General features: G+C 45.6%; 1 protein-coding gene across 6 annotated transcripts in view; it reads right to left on the bottom strand.

The window, feature by feature from the left end:
* Nucleotides 1–1,305: 1,305 nt before the first annotated feature.
* OSBPL5 (oxysterol binding protein like 5) overlaps nucleotides 1,306–17,731 on the bottom strand; it is a 142,108-nt gene continuing 125,682 nt past the window's right edge. For all 6 annotated transcript variants that reach the window (XM_074842300.1, XM_074842302.1, XM_074842301.1 and 3 more), the window contains 10 exons: nucleotides 16,535–16,631; nucleotides 15,487–15,585; nucleotides 14,164–14,261; nucleotides 12,026–12,115; nucleotides 9,126–9,262; nucleotides 6,248–6,433; nucleotides 5,608–5,746; nucleotides 4,376–4,493; nucleotides 3,650–3,752; nucleotides 1,306–2,647 (listed from right to left, as the gene is read on the bottom strand). In XM_074842300.1, coding sequence (XP_074698401.1) covers nucleotides 2,512–2,647; nucleotides 3,650–3,752; nucleotides 4,376–4,493; nucleotides 5,608–5,746; nucleotides 6,248–6,433; nucleotides 9,126–9,262; nucleotides 12,026–12,115; nucleotides 14,164–14,261; nucleotides 15,487–15,585; nucleotides 16,535–16,631 — 1,203 coding nt within the window. In that variant the 3' untranslated portion in view covers nucleotides 1,306–2,511. The remainder of the gene's footprint in view (nucleotides 2,648–3,649; nucleotides 3,753–4,375; nucleotides 4,494–5,607; nucleotides 5,747–6,247; nucleotides 6,434–9,125; nucleotides 9,263–12,025; nucleotides 12,116–14,163; nucleotides 14,262–15,486; nucleotides 15,586–16,534; nucleotides 16,632–17,731) is intronic.

The following is a 17,731-nucleotide window of genomic DNA, read 5'->3' as shown; positions in this document are numbered from 1 at the left end:
CATACCTGGCATGTAGGAACATTCACCTCCACATGTCGAAATTGGATTACAGTGAATGGCACAAGGATTTATAGATTGTTCATTTTTGAATTATTTTTTAATCCCCTGTGGCAGCAGCAGTAAATGTTGGAAACTCCTCCTCTGCTGATGCATAATTAGTTTATGTAGGTTAATAGTTTCTTTCATTGAACTGCTCCTCTCGTGGTAACAGCGTGTTTTATTTAACTGCAGTAACAAGTCCCGGTGAAATCCCTGTGGGTGCGTAGTTTGGTGAAATGGAAACGATCCAAAGAATTTCAAGCATTTGCTTTATACCTAGTGAAGGCTTCCTGTCAGCACCGCTTCTCTTTGGTTGAGGTGGATTTGGGGATTTATTTTTTTTTAGTAACAACTTCTCAAGCCACAATACGTTTGTACCCAAGAGATGTAAATATCCCTGCAGGAGAGGGTCCCATCAGTAACTCGGAGACGCGGTCCCAAAGGAGGATGTGTGTGATGAGGAAGGCTGTGCTGACGGGCCAGAGACGTGCTGACTTGCTGAAACATTCACAGGGAGATTCAGGCAGGAAATCAGCAGGCGTGTCTGCACAGCATTACGAGCGAACACTTTCAAGGTGCACGGGGACGTTGCGCAGCCAGGCAGGCACCCTGGGCAGCAGGACGTTCTTTCCCAGGCGAGGCCGGGGTCCCCCTCTCCCGAGCGTGACACTCTGTGGGTAAGAGCTCCTCAGAGAGGAGTGACTAGGGTGGTGTCCTTCAAAAAGGCACCTGATCTGGATCGATGATGTTGACATTTTTCAAGGATGATTCCTCAAGGATGAAGAATCCTTTGGTTTTCTGGAGACTTCTGCTAATAACAAAGTCACTCTCACTCTTTATATTTGTGATCTGTTTCCTGAATGTCGGCTTCCGGATGCCAGCTCTTATCCTGTCTGTTCATGTCAGGGAGCTGTGGTTCTCCCCATGGAACTATCTATTCTCAATCATCAAGTTACCTCCTTCACATAAAGCTTTTCTAGGTCCAAGACAAGCCTGTACATTTACATGTACAACAGTGAAAATCAAGGCAACCACTTTTCTATTTTGGTGAAGTTACTACAACTAGAAGACATGGACAATTTGACCCAGAAGGGTATCAAAATGCTATTGCTGTTCTAACTTATGGCCTATGTCTGAGATTCTTGAAGGTCTCTTCCTGTAGCTTTTCCTCTAAAAAGCGTGGCCTAAGAGTTGCCTACTTGTAAAATGCTATCGAACAAAAAACCGAGTTCAAGCACACAAATAATCTGTCAGATAGACTGCCACTGAAAGTTGTGTGTAGTTTTATTTCAACATATCAAGCACAAACAGGTTTCCCCTAACTGGGGAATATGATGAGGAATGTACTCAAAAATTTGGAAACATTTACATTGAAAGATAGCCCAGACTGGCACCACCACTAAGTATTTTAAGGCTGTATATATAGCAGTACTTACCACTTGGAACTACTTCAGGCCAGAAAAGAAAGGCTTAGTATTGTCCGCAGTCTACAGAAAATATTGCAAATCTTTAAAAAATGGTGTAAAATAGGAAGACTATTAACAGAGTTGAACAATGCAGTGGCAAAACCCTTCCTCCTTCCTGACCTTTGACAATAAATGTGCCTACGACCGAACACATGTACACCTGTATCTCCTGTCCTTCTCGCCTCTCCTGGGGCAGTGGGTTCCTCTCTACAATGCTAGTGTGTGATATTATAAAACAGCCATATAGCAAATAATAACAACAATAATAGTAAATGATCAGGTTTTACGAACAGGCGTGTCTGACGTTACACTCGATGGGCCTGATCCAGGGCACCAGTCAGCTCCGTAACCAAACGAGGAGCTTTCACTGAATGCTTCCCATTTCCTACAGAGGAACGGCTCTAGGAAATTGTGCATATTTACAGTTCCCGTGGAATGGAAAATAAAACACATCCTGAGGTCCCATTCTGTGTGTGCTGACAAAACAGATCATGACTTAATATCCTGGGGGTGGATTTTTTGGACCAAGAGTGCTCCCTCCCATAAATAAAGGCAGCCGGACAGGCACCGTGGCCATCAGTTCTTTACAGCTCCCTTGCTGCACTCCCTCACTCGCAGAGCTATGACCCAGGCCGGCGTGGCCTTTCCAGAACACTGGGGTGTTTACCATTTTGGGGGTACCAATACTGCTGGGTAATTATTAATTGCATCAGAAAATGACAAGACATAGAAAACAAATTGCACAATTAAAGCTACATTTGGCTTCAGCATTAAGGCCCGTACAGGTTAAGAGGTCCTTGAAGATGTACATGTAAAAGGCAAAAATGACATAATCTGCAGGAACAAAGTTTTGCAGGTTCCTAGGTCCCTTTTTAACCTCGTTTTTCAACTTTCTTCCACCTCTGCCGCGTTGGTTCTAAAGTGCTTTGGTGCCTCGCTGGGCTCCTTGCGCGAGTGGCCCCCCTCCTGCAGCCAGTACTCGTTATTGCTGCCAAACGTAGTGATTTTATTTAAAGACATAATTAATGAATAGTTGACACGTAAGAAAGATGCAGAGGAGAAACCAACAGCGAGAGTCCAGGAGGAAGCTTTCAGAAGAGACCTTCCTGTGGAAGGACTTTTTGTTGAGAGCACTGAGGTTTCTGGAAAAGAAAGCAGTATGTTTATTTGCGTGGCGGAGGGAGGTGCGCATTCACACGCGTGTGCATTCCCAGAGCCCCCATACTGGGACGGATCCCCGTACTTCAGAGCCACCCTCACGGGTACAGCGCTGTGCCCCGCCAACTTCACCTCTCCTCTTTTTAACTTGTGGCTGCTGCTGGATCGGGCAGAGCGTGCTGCGTGGCACGGGAAAGTGTAAGGGCACAAACCCCAAGAAATCTCTTCCTCCAGCACCCGCTCACGAACCTACGCCCCAACCTTCCCAAATACAAGAACTTGCCCTGGACGCTCCCAGAGCAGCAGAGAAAAGCTAAAGCCATATCCCTGATGGCTCCGCACCCAGAAATGATGGGCCTCACGCGTGATCCCACCCCGCGGGAGCCTCGCGATGACACTCCTCACGCAGAGGGGAACCAGCACGGCTCCCTGGAGCAGGCGGAGCAGCGAACCCTCCCCGCAGGAGTCTGCGGGGCAAAGCCCTTTGCCAGCAGTAGGTTAAGCAGGTGTGCTCCCTGCTTCCCCCACACAGCAACTACCAATTTATACAAAAAGTGGGACTTTAGTGCTTTTCACCCATGGACCCGTTTTCAGACCACATGCCTGCATCTCTGCAGCAAACTGAGCAAATTCATACCACGCTGATGGGAAGGGAGACCCCACGCCTTCTCGCCAAGCCAGGACCTGGCCCAGCCCCTCCCGACTTCTGCAGCGGTTTTGCCATTGGGACTGCCAAGGGGTGCTTAACATGCTGAGGTGATGCTTTTTGCCCCATAAAGAGTCTTAAGAGGAAGAGATTTCCTTGCTGGTTCAAGCAGGGGCTGGGTTTGCCTTTCTGGTGTGTTAATAGGTTACCTATTGAAACAGCTGTTAACTGCACCCCTGCAGCTTATAAGGACGCTTCAAAGGCCACAGTGGAGGAGTTAAATGCCACAGGCTACTTTTAGCCCATTAAGATCATTGATTTGATGAGAGAAAATGGTTACCTGTGTATGTCCTGTTGGGCTCTCTGTAGGGATAAGACGGCTGAATGAATTTCCTTCAGGTGATTCATTTCTTTCCCGCACTGAGCACACAGGCTTTCAAACCCTGCGGCAAAGCATTGAAGGACATTATGTTTTACATCACCGTCTCTGGTGATGGTGATGAAATACAAACCAGGTTCACCCAGCACGTGATCAATTTGTCACAGCTGGGGGGGACACTTCCAGGAGAAAACGTGGGGAGAAGGAGACTGGCGACAGAATCTTCCCTGCCTGAGGACCCAGGTTAATGGAACGGGTCCCGTGACACTGGCCTGGGGCCCCTTCTTGGCTCTCAGGAAACAATTTTTGCAGTGTGCTCCCCAGCTGAGGGGAGGGGAATGGATTGCCCACACCTGCCCCCATTTCTGAAACATTCAAGGTCACTTCTAACAAAGGCTGAGACAAAGGAATGAGAAACGAAGCCTGTTTGCTATCTGTTGACTTTCCTATCTGTATCTTTCCAACATGTTTGTGCCAGGAGTTGGGAAGCCCTTGCTGGCATGGGTAGTGTAAGGCAGAAAGAGAAGTAGTATGTATGGAGAACAGAAGCAGAACATTCTCCGTGTTTGCCTGTGGGCTGTGGGACATGGTATTAACTGGGCTGGGAAACGTCCCAGGGCTGGCTCAAGGAATAAGGTACCAAGGAAAGAACATTAAAGCCTGACCCAGTGCTACCCAAATACTCACCATCATCATCTGAGAGCTCCTGCACCGACTCTGGCGTTGAACAGCTGCTCTCTGTATTCTGGCTGTGGTTGGACGGCTGATCACTGGTTTTGCGGCGCCTGCAGTCTTTGGCAGACCTCTGGATAAAACAGGGATTAAATGAGACTCGGTCACTGTCAAATTGAAGACTCTTGTGTTTGGCTTTAAACAAAAACTCGGGGTGCTGGGGAATATCTGTGAGATTGTGAAGTCTGAGTGCTTTCTCAGCCAACTCCTAGCAGCTGGACTCCTGGCAGCTAGTTAAGGATATTACACACATGTCCCGTACAGAAGCATTTCCTCAAATGATAATGTCCTTAAGACACCCATCCAAATTATTCTTGTTGTAGCTTTAACTGACACATATAGCGATGAACTTTATAGTTCTTTTGTTGAGTTGCGTACCCGGACAAAAAGAAGAAAAATTTAGAATCAAATTTCCCGGGGAAGATTTTTCAGAAGGTGCCTGAAGGATTTAAACATCACAGAACTTTTGTGCCTAATTTCTCGATGAACTTTGCAAAGTTTCTCTCCACCTCTCAGATGGGTAAACCAAACACATTGATTCAAACTTCTCACTGGAGGGTCTGAAAAGCAGTTATGAACCTCAATTTTCCCATTGTTGCAGAGACATTCAGATTTGGGGTATTAGAAAAGTCTACGTACATAACAAGATATGAATTTTTCAGTGTAGTTGGGTTACAACTAGCTAGTTCAGCAGTTCTACATTTACAAAGCATTTTATGAATGCCATGTATTACTCCAAAGATGAATGCAATGAAATAAGAAGGTATCACCCCTGTTTAAGGGAGAGGATGGAGGAGGTTTCTTGTCTTGCCTAAGAGGAAAGGCCAGAATTGAGGCTGCAGGATCTCAGCTGTGCACTCCAAAACCTTGCTCACACCCTCACTATGGGAAGTTTTCTGCTTCAGAAGCACAGAACAGTAAAGTTCAGCTCAGTCACATACAAAACCCAGTATAAGAGTCACTGTGACTAACACTGGGTGGAAGAAAAATACAAAAATATGTCAACCAAGAATTATAATTATTTGGAATTAATGATGGCATAATATTGCAGGTCTAGAGTCGTAAGCTATCTTTACCCAAAACAAACCTTCTAGCCTATGCTGTGCTTACATGAAAATGCTGCAAAAAAGGGCTGTGTATCTACACAATTATAAAGAATATGATATTCCCCAAAACAGGCTTTTTACCTTGTGCCGTGTAATTTGATTGTTTATGCATGTTGTTTTGTGGTTTGACATCCTTGTGGATAAGTGTCTTTCCATGGTCTGAAGTACCCCATTCTTCTCAAATTGGGCAATGTCATTCAAAGGATCCCAAGGTCTTAAACTTTTGAGAGCAGAGGAAAAAACATCAGAAAAGCAAGGATCTCACACCAGGTGTGTTAAGAGTAATGCACTAATTCCACGTGTCTCAGGGCAGGCATTCACTCCTGACAGTAACCAGGGTTTCCACAGATGCAGTGTGACAAGTAACAGACCCTTCCCTCCGCATTCACAGCTCCTAGCAATACACGAGGGGGGTTCGGTCTCCAGAGGCTGCACCTTTTGTGCCAGGGGAGGAGAGCACAGTTACCAACTCTGCTTGCACAGTGCAGAAAATCTCTGCTAAATGATCCCACGCTTGATTGCAGCAATAGCTACAGATTTTCTGTTGCCAAGCCCTCATTTCCAGCTATTCCCAATTAGTGTCAGGAATAGGTATTCTAATAATGACATGGAGCTCACAAAGAGCAAGCCCAGGGCATAGTTTAGGGAATGGCAGGCCCTGAATGACGGTCTGTAACCTTGCTTGCATCCCTCGAGCGGCACCCCCAGCCCCCCCACTCACTCCTCGTATTTGTAGTGCCATTCGTTAGTCGTGGCGTCGTGCTGGAAGAGCAGCGGTTTCCATTCTGTGCCGTTCTCTTTCCGCTCCCGGGCAGCATTCCTCTGCTCCTCTTCCAGCACAAATTTTTCCTGTGTCGCCTTGTGTTGATCGCCTTTGTTTATTGCACTGGTAACGTGCTGCCAAAGCCTAGAAAGAAACAGGGAAGCAAGTTAAACCACCTTAAAGCCAACAATGCGTTTTGCCAGCTGGAACCTTAGAGCAGACACTTTTCTGGTCTGTTGATACTCCAGAGGAACTGTAACGGGATTGCTCAGCCTCAGTTTTGGCTTGTAAATGAAAGGAACATTGTAAGAACAGCAACACTGAATGCTGTACGCAGTGATCGACTGAAGAACAGGGGAACTCTCCCTTAGATAACATCACCTACAATATTCATTAAAATCTTCAGTGCTGTCTGTGTGAGTTACAAGATAGTTATGCTCAATTCATTGAGGTCAGTGGCCTCTTTAGAGATGATGTATAATGGAGAATCTGTTATCTTCCTCATACTTTCAAGAATTTCTGTTTAGGAGCCTTTGTGTTAATGTCTATCCCTGAAACAAAGGCTTTATATTTAAAGTTTAGAAGCGTTGGAAAGTGAATTCATGCACACGGCTTGCAGCTGCGCACGCAGGGTTGTACTTCTGTATAGGATTAGCAACTAGACTCAGTCTGCAAGAAACGGACACGTACTTGTGCTCACAAACCACAAACACGAGCACAGGCTTTCCCTCGCACTTGTTTCCAGCTGCCAAAAGATACGTGATCTGTCATATGATGTCTCACTGAGCCTCCGCCCAGAGGAGAGGATCAGCCTTTTACAAGAGAAAAATTACTACCTTTTTTTTTTATTATAGCGAAGCTGTGATAGGCTTCTCCACAGTTTCTCTAATCAGAGCACCCTAAACTTCATTTCAGATTGGAAATACTTCTGAGAACAGCAGCAGCAGCTAGCCCTCCCAAAACATTACTGAGTGGTTGAGCAGTTAGAACAGGCACTGGAGATCCAGGCTGTTCCAGTATTCCCAGCTCCACAAAACACCAGTTCACCATTTAGAAGATGAACACATTACCGCATTTAATTTGGAGCTTGCTGTGAAGCTCTTAATTTAAAAAGGATACTGATGCTTTCATTATATTCCTATCACCATATGTTAACAGAACACTTACAAAAAAGCAGCCTCTTAGATAATTAACTGAAGGCAGAGGAACACTTTCCGGTCCTTTTTGACACGTCACTCCCATTTTCCTGTGTATGAATCTTTTCTCCCAGAAACAAAGGAAGGAAACTAAATTCAGATTCAAAGTGATGGGGGTGGGGGAGGGAGGAGTGAAAATAACGGCCTGAGAAAATACTGTGGTGGCGTAAAGAGTCAATCCTAGGGAATGCAGTGGTGTAAAGAGCGAGGCCTCTAATTATAAGAATCTCAGAGGGACACGCACAAAGTTGTTTGGCAAGGGCAAATTACTCCATCAACAGCTGCATGTGTCAGACAATGAGACCCTCCACGGTGAGCTGCATAATGGTATGAGCTTCAGAGACTCTCCAGCCTTTGTAAAAATAAGTGATTTTCAGCACTGCAGGAAAGACTAAGCAATTCAGGCAGAACATAACCTGGATTAGATGGTAATTTATTCATGCAACTGTCAGCATAATAAGGAGCTTGATGGACTGTCTTTTAGGGATCTCTAGAATTTTTCCTTTTTTTCTCCTTTCCATGGATGCATGTATCATTATTGATCTCTGATGTAGCAAAGGGAGTCAGCTCTGGCAGTAGCCTGGTAAACACAGAAATGGGGATCCTTTGTCCGCAAGACTGAGATTTCTCCATTAAAAGAATCTTCTTCAGAAAATGAATAGAGAAATGTGCTGCAGTCTGCTCTGCTCTGTGACAATGGCAAATGCACGACTGTAACTTACAAATACAGACTTTATTGCCTGTAATGTCCACTGCTGTCCAGAACAAACTAATGTTCACATGTTTTTATTTTCATGCAGTCCCTTTCTTTACCCAAAAAGGCGTAATCTTCTTAGTGTGATGTGATGCAACACCAAAATTAGGTGCCCTCAGGGAAGCGGCCAACGTCATGCAGAGCCAGGCAGCAAAGTGTGTGTGCTGGCTGGGGATGTGAGCTGGTACCGTACTGGTGAGATGGCAGGACTAGCTGGCTTGAAGCCAGCGCCACGTGATGCTGTTCTTGCTCAAGAACTGGCTCGGGGGATGCACATTGCATCAGGTAGTCACTCCTTCCATTTCCTAAATCATGTGCCAGGACTATATTTTTAGGTAATCTAGATTACCCTAAAAAAAACTGGTGCAGACTTCATTGGAGATCTCAGCTGAGATTACAAGGCAGTGTTAAACATCGTTTAATTACATTCTCTCATAAAATCCTGTTATGTGGTTCAAACTACTGCTCTGCTCCTGCCAGGACTTTCCACATGATTCCTGCGTCTAGTTTAAGAGCCTGTGGTTGAAACAACCCTTCTTAACAAGACAGATGACCTCAGATTGACATCTTGCCCTTCCACAAAATATTCCAGCAGTTACAGAGACTCTGTTCATGCTCTCTGGAGTTCAGGAAGCATTGTTATTTTAGCAGATAAAATGTAGCCTCCACTATTTCTCAGTCCAGCTCCCTGGTTATTTCAGAGCTATACTGCATGGAAATACTCCAAAGGTAACAGACTGGGAAAAAACAGGTAAAGGGCTGGGTAATACGTGCAGGCAAAGTGGGTCACTGCCTTTTCAGGGCTGTGCTGAGGAATTGGAGCCTTCTGATGAGAGCCCTGCTTCCAGCAGGGAAGAGGCAGCGAGACATTCCCAGGGCTCCTTACCTCTCCGACTCAAAGTCCGTCTGCTCCTCAAACAGCACAATATGGCGCTTCAGTCTCTGCCTTCGTACTTCACTGGTCGGGTTCCAGAACATTTCCGCGTTCCCGTTTTTCAACTCATTTATATGCACTTCCCCATCCTGAGAAGGAAAATTAAGTGAAAAGGTTAATGACAATCAGAAACGCAAGGCAGAAAATAATCCTGACAAATGGAAGCTGCTTCCGGATGATCAGAGATAGGGCTTGGTTAGAAGGCTTCTTTCCTTCTCTATCCCATTAAATCTCACTGAACACTTCCTGAAAGTTTCTAAAATGAGTGAGGCGAAGCATTGCCGGAAACACTGGCTGAATTAATCAGAGAAGAATTAGAAAGGGATGTGGTCCCTCCCAGACAAGGGTACCCACAGAAGCCCTAAGATGCTCTTCTTTCCCCACTGTTCCTCCCAGGTACCACCCAGCACATATAAACAAGATCTCTAGATCCTTTTCCAGTCATTCTGCTATTCCTCAATGCTGAAACCTCACACAGAGCCTATTGAAATTCCATACTCTCTAGAAAGGAGAGCTAAAGCTGAGATACTCTTTCACTTTCCCCCCCCCCCCCCCCAGTTTAGCCTGAACTTCATTTAGCACTTCAAAATGCCAGGGGTCTTTCATCCTTATTCCTTGCCAATCTACTTGGCAACCAACTATTAAGCAGCACTTCTCTGATCTGAGGCTGGCAAGACAATATTGCTGTGTCCCTGCTTAACTAAGCTGCTTCCCAGCCTTGCTCACAGACACAGCAATGCCACGGAGCCAGACCGGGTAGTTTTCAGGGCATACAGCAAACAGCATGACGCTGACTGCAAGTGGAATGAATCAGACGATTACAGGTGCCGGAGAGCGTGTGCACTGGTGCCATTCAGTGGCCCGGACACAGTACGAGCATCACGCAAACCTTATTTAGGTCACGGCTACTGGCTTTGCCCATCGCTGCTTATTTTCTTTGTGTCCCAGCTGCTGTGTTTCTTTCCCTGTCACGGTCCCTTGATGCAGGTCTCAAAGTCCACTTGCCACATCTTCAGCTGTGAAACTCCTTCAACCCTGAGGGACTCCCTTCCCTCCTCAAAGTCCCCCTCAGGACGTCTTCTGCCACAGCCTGAGGTGCCAGTTCCAGGACAGATCTCGGGTCCCCAGGAACCCCCCAGCTATGGATGGGAGGAGGCAGGCAGGCATTATCAAACAGCACTATGTGCATCCCTAAGGGGCATATATACAAGCAGCCCTCAGCTGCTGCTTTGATCCTGGAGCTGAGAAGCATTGGGATTTGCTTCCCTCCTTTATTCAGGTGGGTTTTTGGGTCCTGAGGCAGAGAATTAGCCTTTCAGCTGCCAGGGTTTCCGTCAGCAAACCGGACGGTGCCAGAGAAAAGTGTGCAGAGCTCAGGAGAGCAGGCCAATACTCTCAGCGGGGAGGGAGGAGAACAAACAACGTCCCTACCGCTGCACAGCAGCTACTCTATTCGCAGCGTGCCACTGCAAACAGCGGCTTATGGAGCCACCCTTTCAAAGCCATTTAACTTCTTTTATACATCATTCTAATTTTGTGCACCACAAACAACCAGCACAAAGAACAAGGGAGGAATAAATTATTTTCAGGCTGATAAAACCCAAACACAGAAGGCTGGAAGCTGAGCAGCACGCAGCCATGTGGCTCGGTGCCCCGGGGAGCCACTCGATTACATGCTCTGGCGGATGGTGTTTGCAGGACTGCAGCGAGAAGAGGTAACGAGATAACGAGGTACTCCACAGCCCAGCACAACTCACAATTACCAAGGCGCATCCTGCAGGGAAGGGAGCTCAGAACGGAAGTGCTGCCCAGGCACAGGGAGCAACTTTCCTTCTCTACCCCCAGAAAGGGCAAATCTCCCGATTTCTAAATGGTCATTAGCCTTTTACGTAAAAAGACAGATTGCCTGAGGGGAGCAGTCCAGTACCAAAGGCTGTGGTTAGGACCTCGCTATAGAAAGGGCTTTATCCAGGCACATTTCACCTGACCTACTTTAAATACCTCCTTTAGGATGAGACAAATCTCATCTCAGAAGTGGCAATTTCTGTGCACTGGAAAGGGAACATAGGTCAACTATAAGGAAGATGTGGGTGCCTAAATGCAGCTGAGATAAATACCTAAGTGTTCAGCCCAAAGCCAGGGCTCACTGCTTTTGCCCCAGATGCCAGGAGTTCCCAACCAAAACTCGAGACTACATCCTTCACCGTGCAACTTTATCCTTGCTGGATTTTGGCTTAAGGATGCCTTTGAGTGGTTCCCTTGTGGACACCAGGTGTGCAAAGGTGCTAGCTGTTCTGCTGACTCTTCTGAGCTGCCCATACTGATAGACCCTCACTGAATCTATGTCTCTGTCCTTCACCTCATAAACAGAGGAATAACCATCTTCTATCATAAAGATGTGCTGCGAAAATAATGAATTTAAAACCCTGTGATGTTCTTCCCTGATACTGCTGTAGCTGGGGAAGTATTCAACACAACAAGAAAAAAGGAAGCCTCATGATTTTCACAATCACACGTAAGACACACTATGCCTCCTGCCACCAGTGCTTGTCCTAAGCCTGGCACCCTAAATACAGAGTCACTGGCTTTGACAGAACCCCTCCTCGCTGCGCCCGGGCTCTGGGAATGCAAGTGTTACTTGCACTGCAGGTGGATGGGACTACAGAAGCGTAAATGACCTTGAGAGGTGTGGCCCCCACTCCCTGGGGACAGCGGGAAGAGGCAGGACAGGGGCCCTCCACCAGCCCCTGCTCCACGCCAGGGAGCCTGCCAAGGGCTGCCAGTCCTCCCATGCACCCACCCCGCTGCCACGCGCAATTAAACTGTCAGCAACTTCGATTATCGTGTGTTACCCAGTGTCCGTTGAGACTTGCTAACACTTCTTCTCCTGATTTAATCTTCCCAGAGATTTGATTAATGCTTGCACTGCCACCGAAGAAGGGCTGTCAGGGGAGAATAGAAATAGAAAATATGATCAGTCTAGTCAGAACTGGAAGGGAGCCAAACACAGTGATGCTGCAGGAGGGAAGGAAAGTGCAACCAGCTCAATTTCCATGATTTCTGGGGAAAGGCAGAATGAACTCTAACATGCATTTGGACTGTCTAGCATTGTGCCCTCCTCCTTTTGTTTGCAAGACCAAAATCACTGTAGGAGCTGCAGGAAGGGAGATAAGCTTTCAGGTGCATTAACATTCAGCGGCGTGAGGCCTCGCCTCCATTTATTGTCAGCTGGACATCGGGTAAGTGTATGTGGGCAAGTCCTCCGCATTGTCCAGAGTCACGTTACAGCTTGCACCCTTGTACTTGCAGCCTTGTCCAAAGAAATGGAGCAGCACTAATGCAGCTGGTGACTTTTCCTGCTTATGGGACTGCCACAGCAGTGTGGCACTGCTGATAGCTATGTCTGTGTGAAGTCTCCAGTGTGAAGAAGCTCTCGTCAGCAGCAAACAAAAAAAGAAAAAGGGTATTTCCAGAGTCAAGGAAAAGATTCTCAGAACAATGGAAAATTCCCCTCGCCTCCTGCCTGCCAAACACAGGAAACAGCAGTGATAGAGTGACCAGCTCTTTCATTCATACCACACAACATTTCTTCACACATTTTAGCAGCTACTTTCCAATATCATTCATGCAGAAGAACTCTTTTTTTTTTTTTTAAATAACAATATAAAACCAAATTTCCTGCAACACCCATGGAAAAAGAAATCACAAGTATCTCAAGAATCAATGTATGCAATCCAGCAGAGAATTGGTACATATCCAAATGAATAACAAAGTTATGGGGTTACCCTCTAACTTCTCACAATTTTCCTAAAAAGGTGGCTCAGAAATATTCAAAGCAGAGCACGTAGTTAAGCCCCAGGGACCTTTCTGGGTCATGTTTGGACTAAGCATGTTGTTTTCAAGCCAGAAAAGAAGGATCTACATTTTAAGCTCTGAAGCTTTTATAGGTTTGAGACTGAAGTCAGGGAAATACTCCACTGGCCTCGACACAGTATGTCAGGCCTATGGGAAGAACTGGCTTTAAAGACAAGTATATGCAAATGTCAAGAAAGTACATGAGGCAACAGTTCCCTTTGTAAGGGCAAATAAAGACGGAAAATTACTATTTCCCCCAGCAAAACTCAGTCTGCAAAAGACTTCCCTAACTCCAGTAATCTCTCACATTTACATTGGCTAAGGCTGCAGCCCTAAAGTCCTGCAGGTTCTCAGTTCTCCATCTTTCATTTTATGCCCAGGCAAGAAATTGTTTGTTGGAACAGAAGAGAAACAGATGCTCCTTAAAAAGCAAGTTAACTGTCCAAGTTACAGGTCATCATTTTGCCTCCCAGATTTTAACATGTATAACTACAGGAATGCTCAAAGATGTCTCCATTTTATCTGCACACCATAAATTTGCCTCACCAGGCTTTGCAGGGGAGGCAATAGCTACATGAACAAGTCAGTACAAGGCAATGACAGTGCGGCTCGTCAGTGTGACAGCCGTTCAAAATTATCTGCCTGAAAATGGGCTCTTACCCTGCCGTCAAGGCAAGGTCCTGGAGCCTTGAGAAACACCAGGCACAGTTCACTGTAATGCCTTCAAGGTAAGAGTACCTACGTGATGGCTACTGGAGAGCTTCACTGAAGATCCACATCCTAACTTGCCTCAAAATAGTTTGTACACCTCGCTGTATTTTGCAAGCAAAAGTAATTGCACCTTCCTAAACAGAAGCCATATTGTCGTTGCCAAACATTCAGAAGAGAGTTTGGCCAGTAGCCAGCTGGCTGGCAGTAAACAAGTCACGTGTTAAACTCGGGCTTCCTGGGTTCAAATCGAGCTGCACCAGACAGAACTGACTGCAGGATGATGCCTCCTCTCCGGGTAGGCCACCCCGTGGTGCACACACACGTTGCTGGTATATAAATGATCTGGTGTGCAAGGTCAAACCTTGCCTGGAGCTCAGGGGCAAGCCTGAGACCCATTCAAAATGGGGGCTACAATGTCTCCTACCTTGAGCTTGAATTCCAGTTCTGCCCTGTGGTTAGTTTTCTCACAGTCGATGGTAACTTTCCCTCCAAGCTCCATTGTCATGGTACCGTACAGAAGTCCTGAAAGGGAAAGAAGAGGCTTAAGAGAGGCCCCAGTGCAAGTGATCTGCTTTCTCAACTCAAACTGGCTCTCGCTGACACGCTGTGAAATTCACTACTTGGCTTAAAGTTTTGAAAAGACAGAAACCAAAGTTTCTAGGAAATGGCTCTTCATTATAAGCATGAAGAATCCTCCCCTGAGTCCATATTCCCCATTTATTACACCAGCTAGGAAATAGCTTGACTCATAGGTGCCGATAGTGCATCTGCAGCAAGCTGAAAGTGGGAAAGGAAAAATAAGGAAAGTTGTGCCTAGCAACTTCATTTATACTAGTGCTTAAACAGACCCAGTCGCTTCTCACAGGGCAGAGAGGAGCTGTAATGGGATTCAGCAGGACCTGGGAGACTAGCAGTCATGTTGGGGACTCCTTTTTACACATGCTTACCATTTTATGAAAAGGTCATTTGCATAAAAAGAAAAATTGACATGAAAAAGATTTATGCACAGGAACGGTTCACAGAGGGCATGATTTACAGAAGTTACTGTTTTCAGGTAGGTAGACCCTCCATAAGTATTAGAGGTCAACATGACAAAATGAAAGAATATTCAAAAACCAAAATTGGATCAAATGGCTGCAGGAGTGATTTTATCGCTGTGGTTGACATGCCACTGACGCTTAGCTTCCTAAGGAGAAGTGCAAAGTTACAGCAGTGAGTCAGGAGCCAGCCCCTGGCCTCAGTGCATGTTCAGCTCAACAGAGCAAAGCCACACCATAACAGGTATCAGCCTCACTGAGGCAGCTCATACACTGAGGAATATCATGATTAGAGTAACAAAGAAGTCAGAAGAGAAGTCAGGAATTTCCATTATTCTCAAAAAGCCAGAAAATATATTAAACAATTTCAGTGTTAACATTAGAAAAACTTTTTATCCTCAGAAGCTCAAACTGTACTCTCATTCCTTCCATCTTCCCTTTACCTGCAGTACATATACACAGTGGTTTTTTGTTTCTACATAGTGTTAAAACTCAGCTCTGCACAGACAAATGAAAAAGACTTCAGTGAGGATTACCAGTCTTCTGCTGGGCGCTATGACTCGTGTGTGGAGCAACTGCTCCCTGGAATTTCCAGTTCCTGCGGTGCCAGGTATTCCAGAGGGAAGAAGAGAGCCAGTGCAAAGTTAGTCAGTAACATACCATTATATTATTGTTTCTGTTTGCTTCCTATTTGAACAGTCATAACTTACCTTTACAGTGGGCGTATGGCATAGTAATTATATAATCTTCCCCTCTGTTTAGAAACATAAGCTTTGCTTTCCCATCCAACAGTGCAGAAAGTGAGTTACCTAGAATTTAAAAGAACAAATACATATATATTAAAAGTGCACATTATACTTGGTCACTCATCCTACTCTAGCAAAACGTTCCCATTAAATGTAGGTCACTAATGAAAGCAGAGATACAAAATGCTAATAATTCAGGACCCTGCAAGTCATTTACTGTTGGAGGCAGGCAGTTCTAATAAACTCTCTGCTGTACAGCTCATATTTGCTCTGGCATTTAGCCCCTGTTGCAGAAAGGGCAGTAGATTAAGTAAGTCACTAGTGGGATGTAGAAAGTAGTTCCAATGCTTAGAAGTTTTTCAGGTCCTTCGGTTCTCACAACTTTTCTGATTGTGTGTGATCCCAGATAACAAAATTGCCAGAAGGACAGCAATGACTATTTACAAGCATTTCAGCAAATACATTTACCAGAGGATAGTACTTAAGAGGTGTTTGTCTAAACAAAAAACCTATTTCAAATAGCAACACTGTTTCAGAGCCTGCAGCCCTGCTGTCTCCATTGAGATCAGAAGATTGGAGGGCATTTTGAAGCTCCAGGGTTCAACCCTAAGAAATCTGGGAGCTAGATAAATGGTTACATTTATACAGAGACTTTTGCAAAAGTCAGCTGGATGATCAGAGAGCTATACAACACTCATCCATCAGCATATGCAAAGCAGTCTGACAACCAATTGCCTACACATTCTCATGAACCTCTGCTTTCTGAATACCAGTTTTTTAAAGCTCTCAATTTTTCTGATTTTTCTTTTTAAACATCAATGTGATCTCCCACTGAAATAATGGAAATGGCGAAAATCCAGGAGAGCCAAGACAAGGAATTAGGGTGTCCTGGTGGCAGAACTCTTAAGTGTTTCTTTGTTCTTAACTATCAGCACACTCAGGAGTGATTAAAAACCAAACCAAAACCAATGCCATGACGTTACCTGGAAGATGTCTAGGCTTAATGCCTTACCATAAAACTTGGACCTAGCTAGAATGCTGCCAGTAATGCAGAATCCGTCCTTCCTATTGCTGACGTGAAAAGCTGACACTGGCGGATGATGGGAGACCTAGAAGAAAAATAGGCACAGGTCACTTACAGCAGTCGTTCCAGGCTAAGCAGAGAGGAGGGTGCACACACAACCTCACACGGTGTTACGCGTGCTCTAGGGAAAGTGCAAGACAAAGGCCACAGGGCTGAGCAGAGTCCGCTAAGCCCCATCCATACCATCAACCAGAATGTTAAAGGAGGGACCAGTATGTGAGACCACTGTTTATGAGAACATTATATATGTAAACTTTCTCCCCCACTCCATATTTTCTTGTCCTTGTGCATTTGAGATCACTTTAGGCCAACAGGTACACTGTCAGACTTTCAACACAGTAAGTGACAGTGCAGAACTTTGGGGCAGCATCTGAATAACCTCCATAAAATGGATGCAGTGGCTGAAATAACATAACACAAAAGTTCTTTGATTGAATAGGAAAAAAATGTACGTGAAACAGGGAGTCCCTGTACCAAAATCCACGTGATCCTCAGATCCCTTTACTAACACTGTAAATATCAAATTAAATATTGTCAGGCCAGTTTACTTGTGAGCTCTGCCTTTTATTTATCTCCAAAGACATAGAGATAAGCCCTCAATTTACTCCTATTAGAATCATTACAGGAAGTTTGGAAATAAAGGAAGGTAGGATTTGGTTATGTGTTTTATGACCCTTTTGACAGAGGCAACACAAACCACAACGTTTTATTAACAATAAGAAAACAGCGGGGCAGAACCCCATGGAAAAGGTCTTTATTGAAGAGGTGTGCTGGTTTTGGCTGGGATGGAGTTAATTTTCCTCCTAGTACCTAGTATGGGGTTGTGGTTTGGATCTGTGCTGAACACAGTGTTGATAACAGAGGGATGTTTTCGTTACCACTGAGCAGGGCTTACACAGAGCCAAGGCCTTTTCTGCCTCTCCCCCCACCCCCCAGCGAGCAGGCTGGGGGTGCACAAGGACTCGGGAGGGGACACAGCCGGGACAGCTGACCCCAGCTGACCCCAGGGGTATCCCCCACCGCATGGCTCATGCTCAGCACATACAGCTGGGGGAGGAGGAGGAAGGGGGGACGTTCGCAGTGATGGCGTTTGTCTTCCCAAGTCACCGTCACGCGTGATGGAGC

This window comes from Strix aluco, chromosome 16 (assembly GCF_031877795.1).
Source record: "Strix aluco isolate bStrAlu1 chromosome 16, bStrAlu1.hap1, whole genome shotgun sequence".
Classification (NCBI taxonomy): Eukaryota; Metazoa; Chordata; class Aves; order Strigiformes; family Strigidae; genus Strix; species Strix aluco.
Note: the sequence above shows the minus strand (reverse complement) of the source record. Positions and strands in the feature narration are given on the sequence as shown.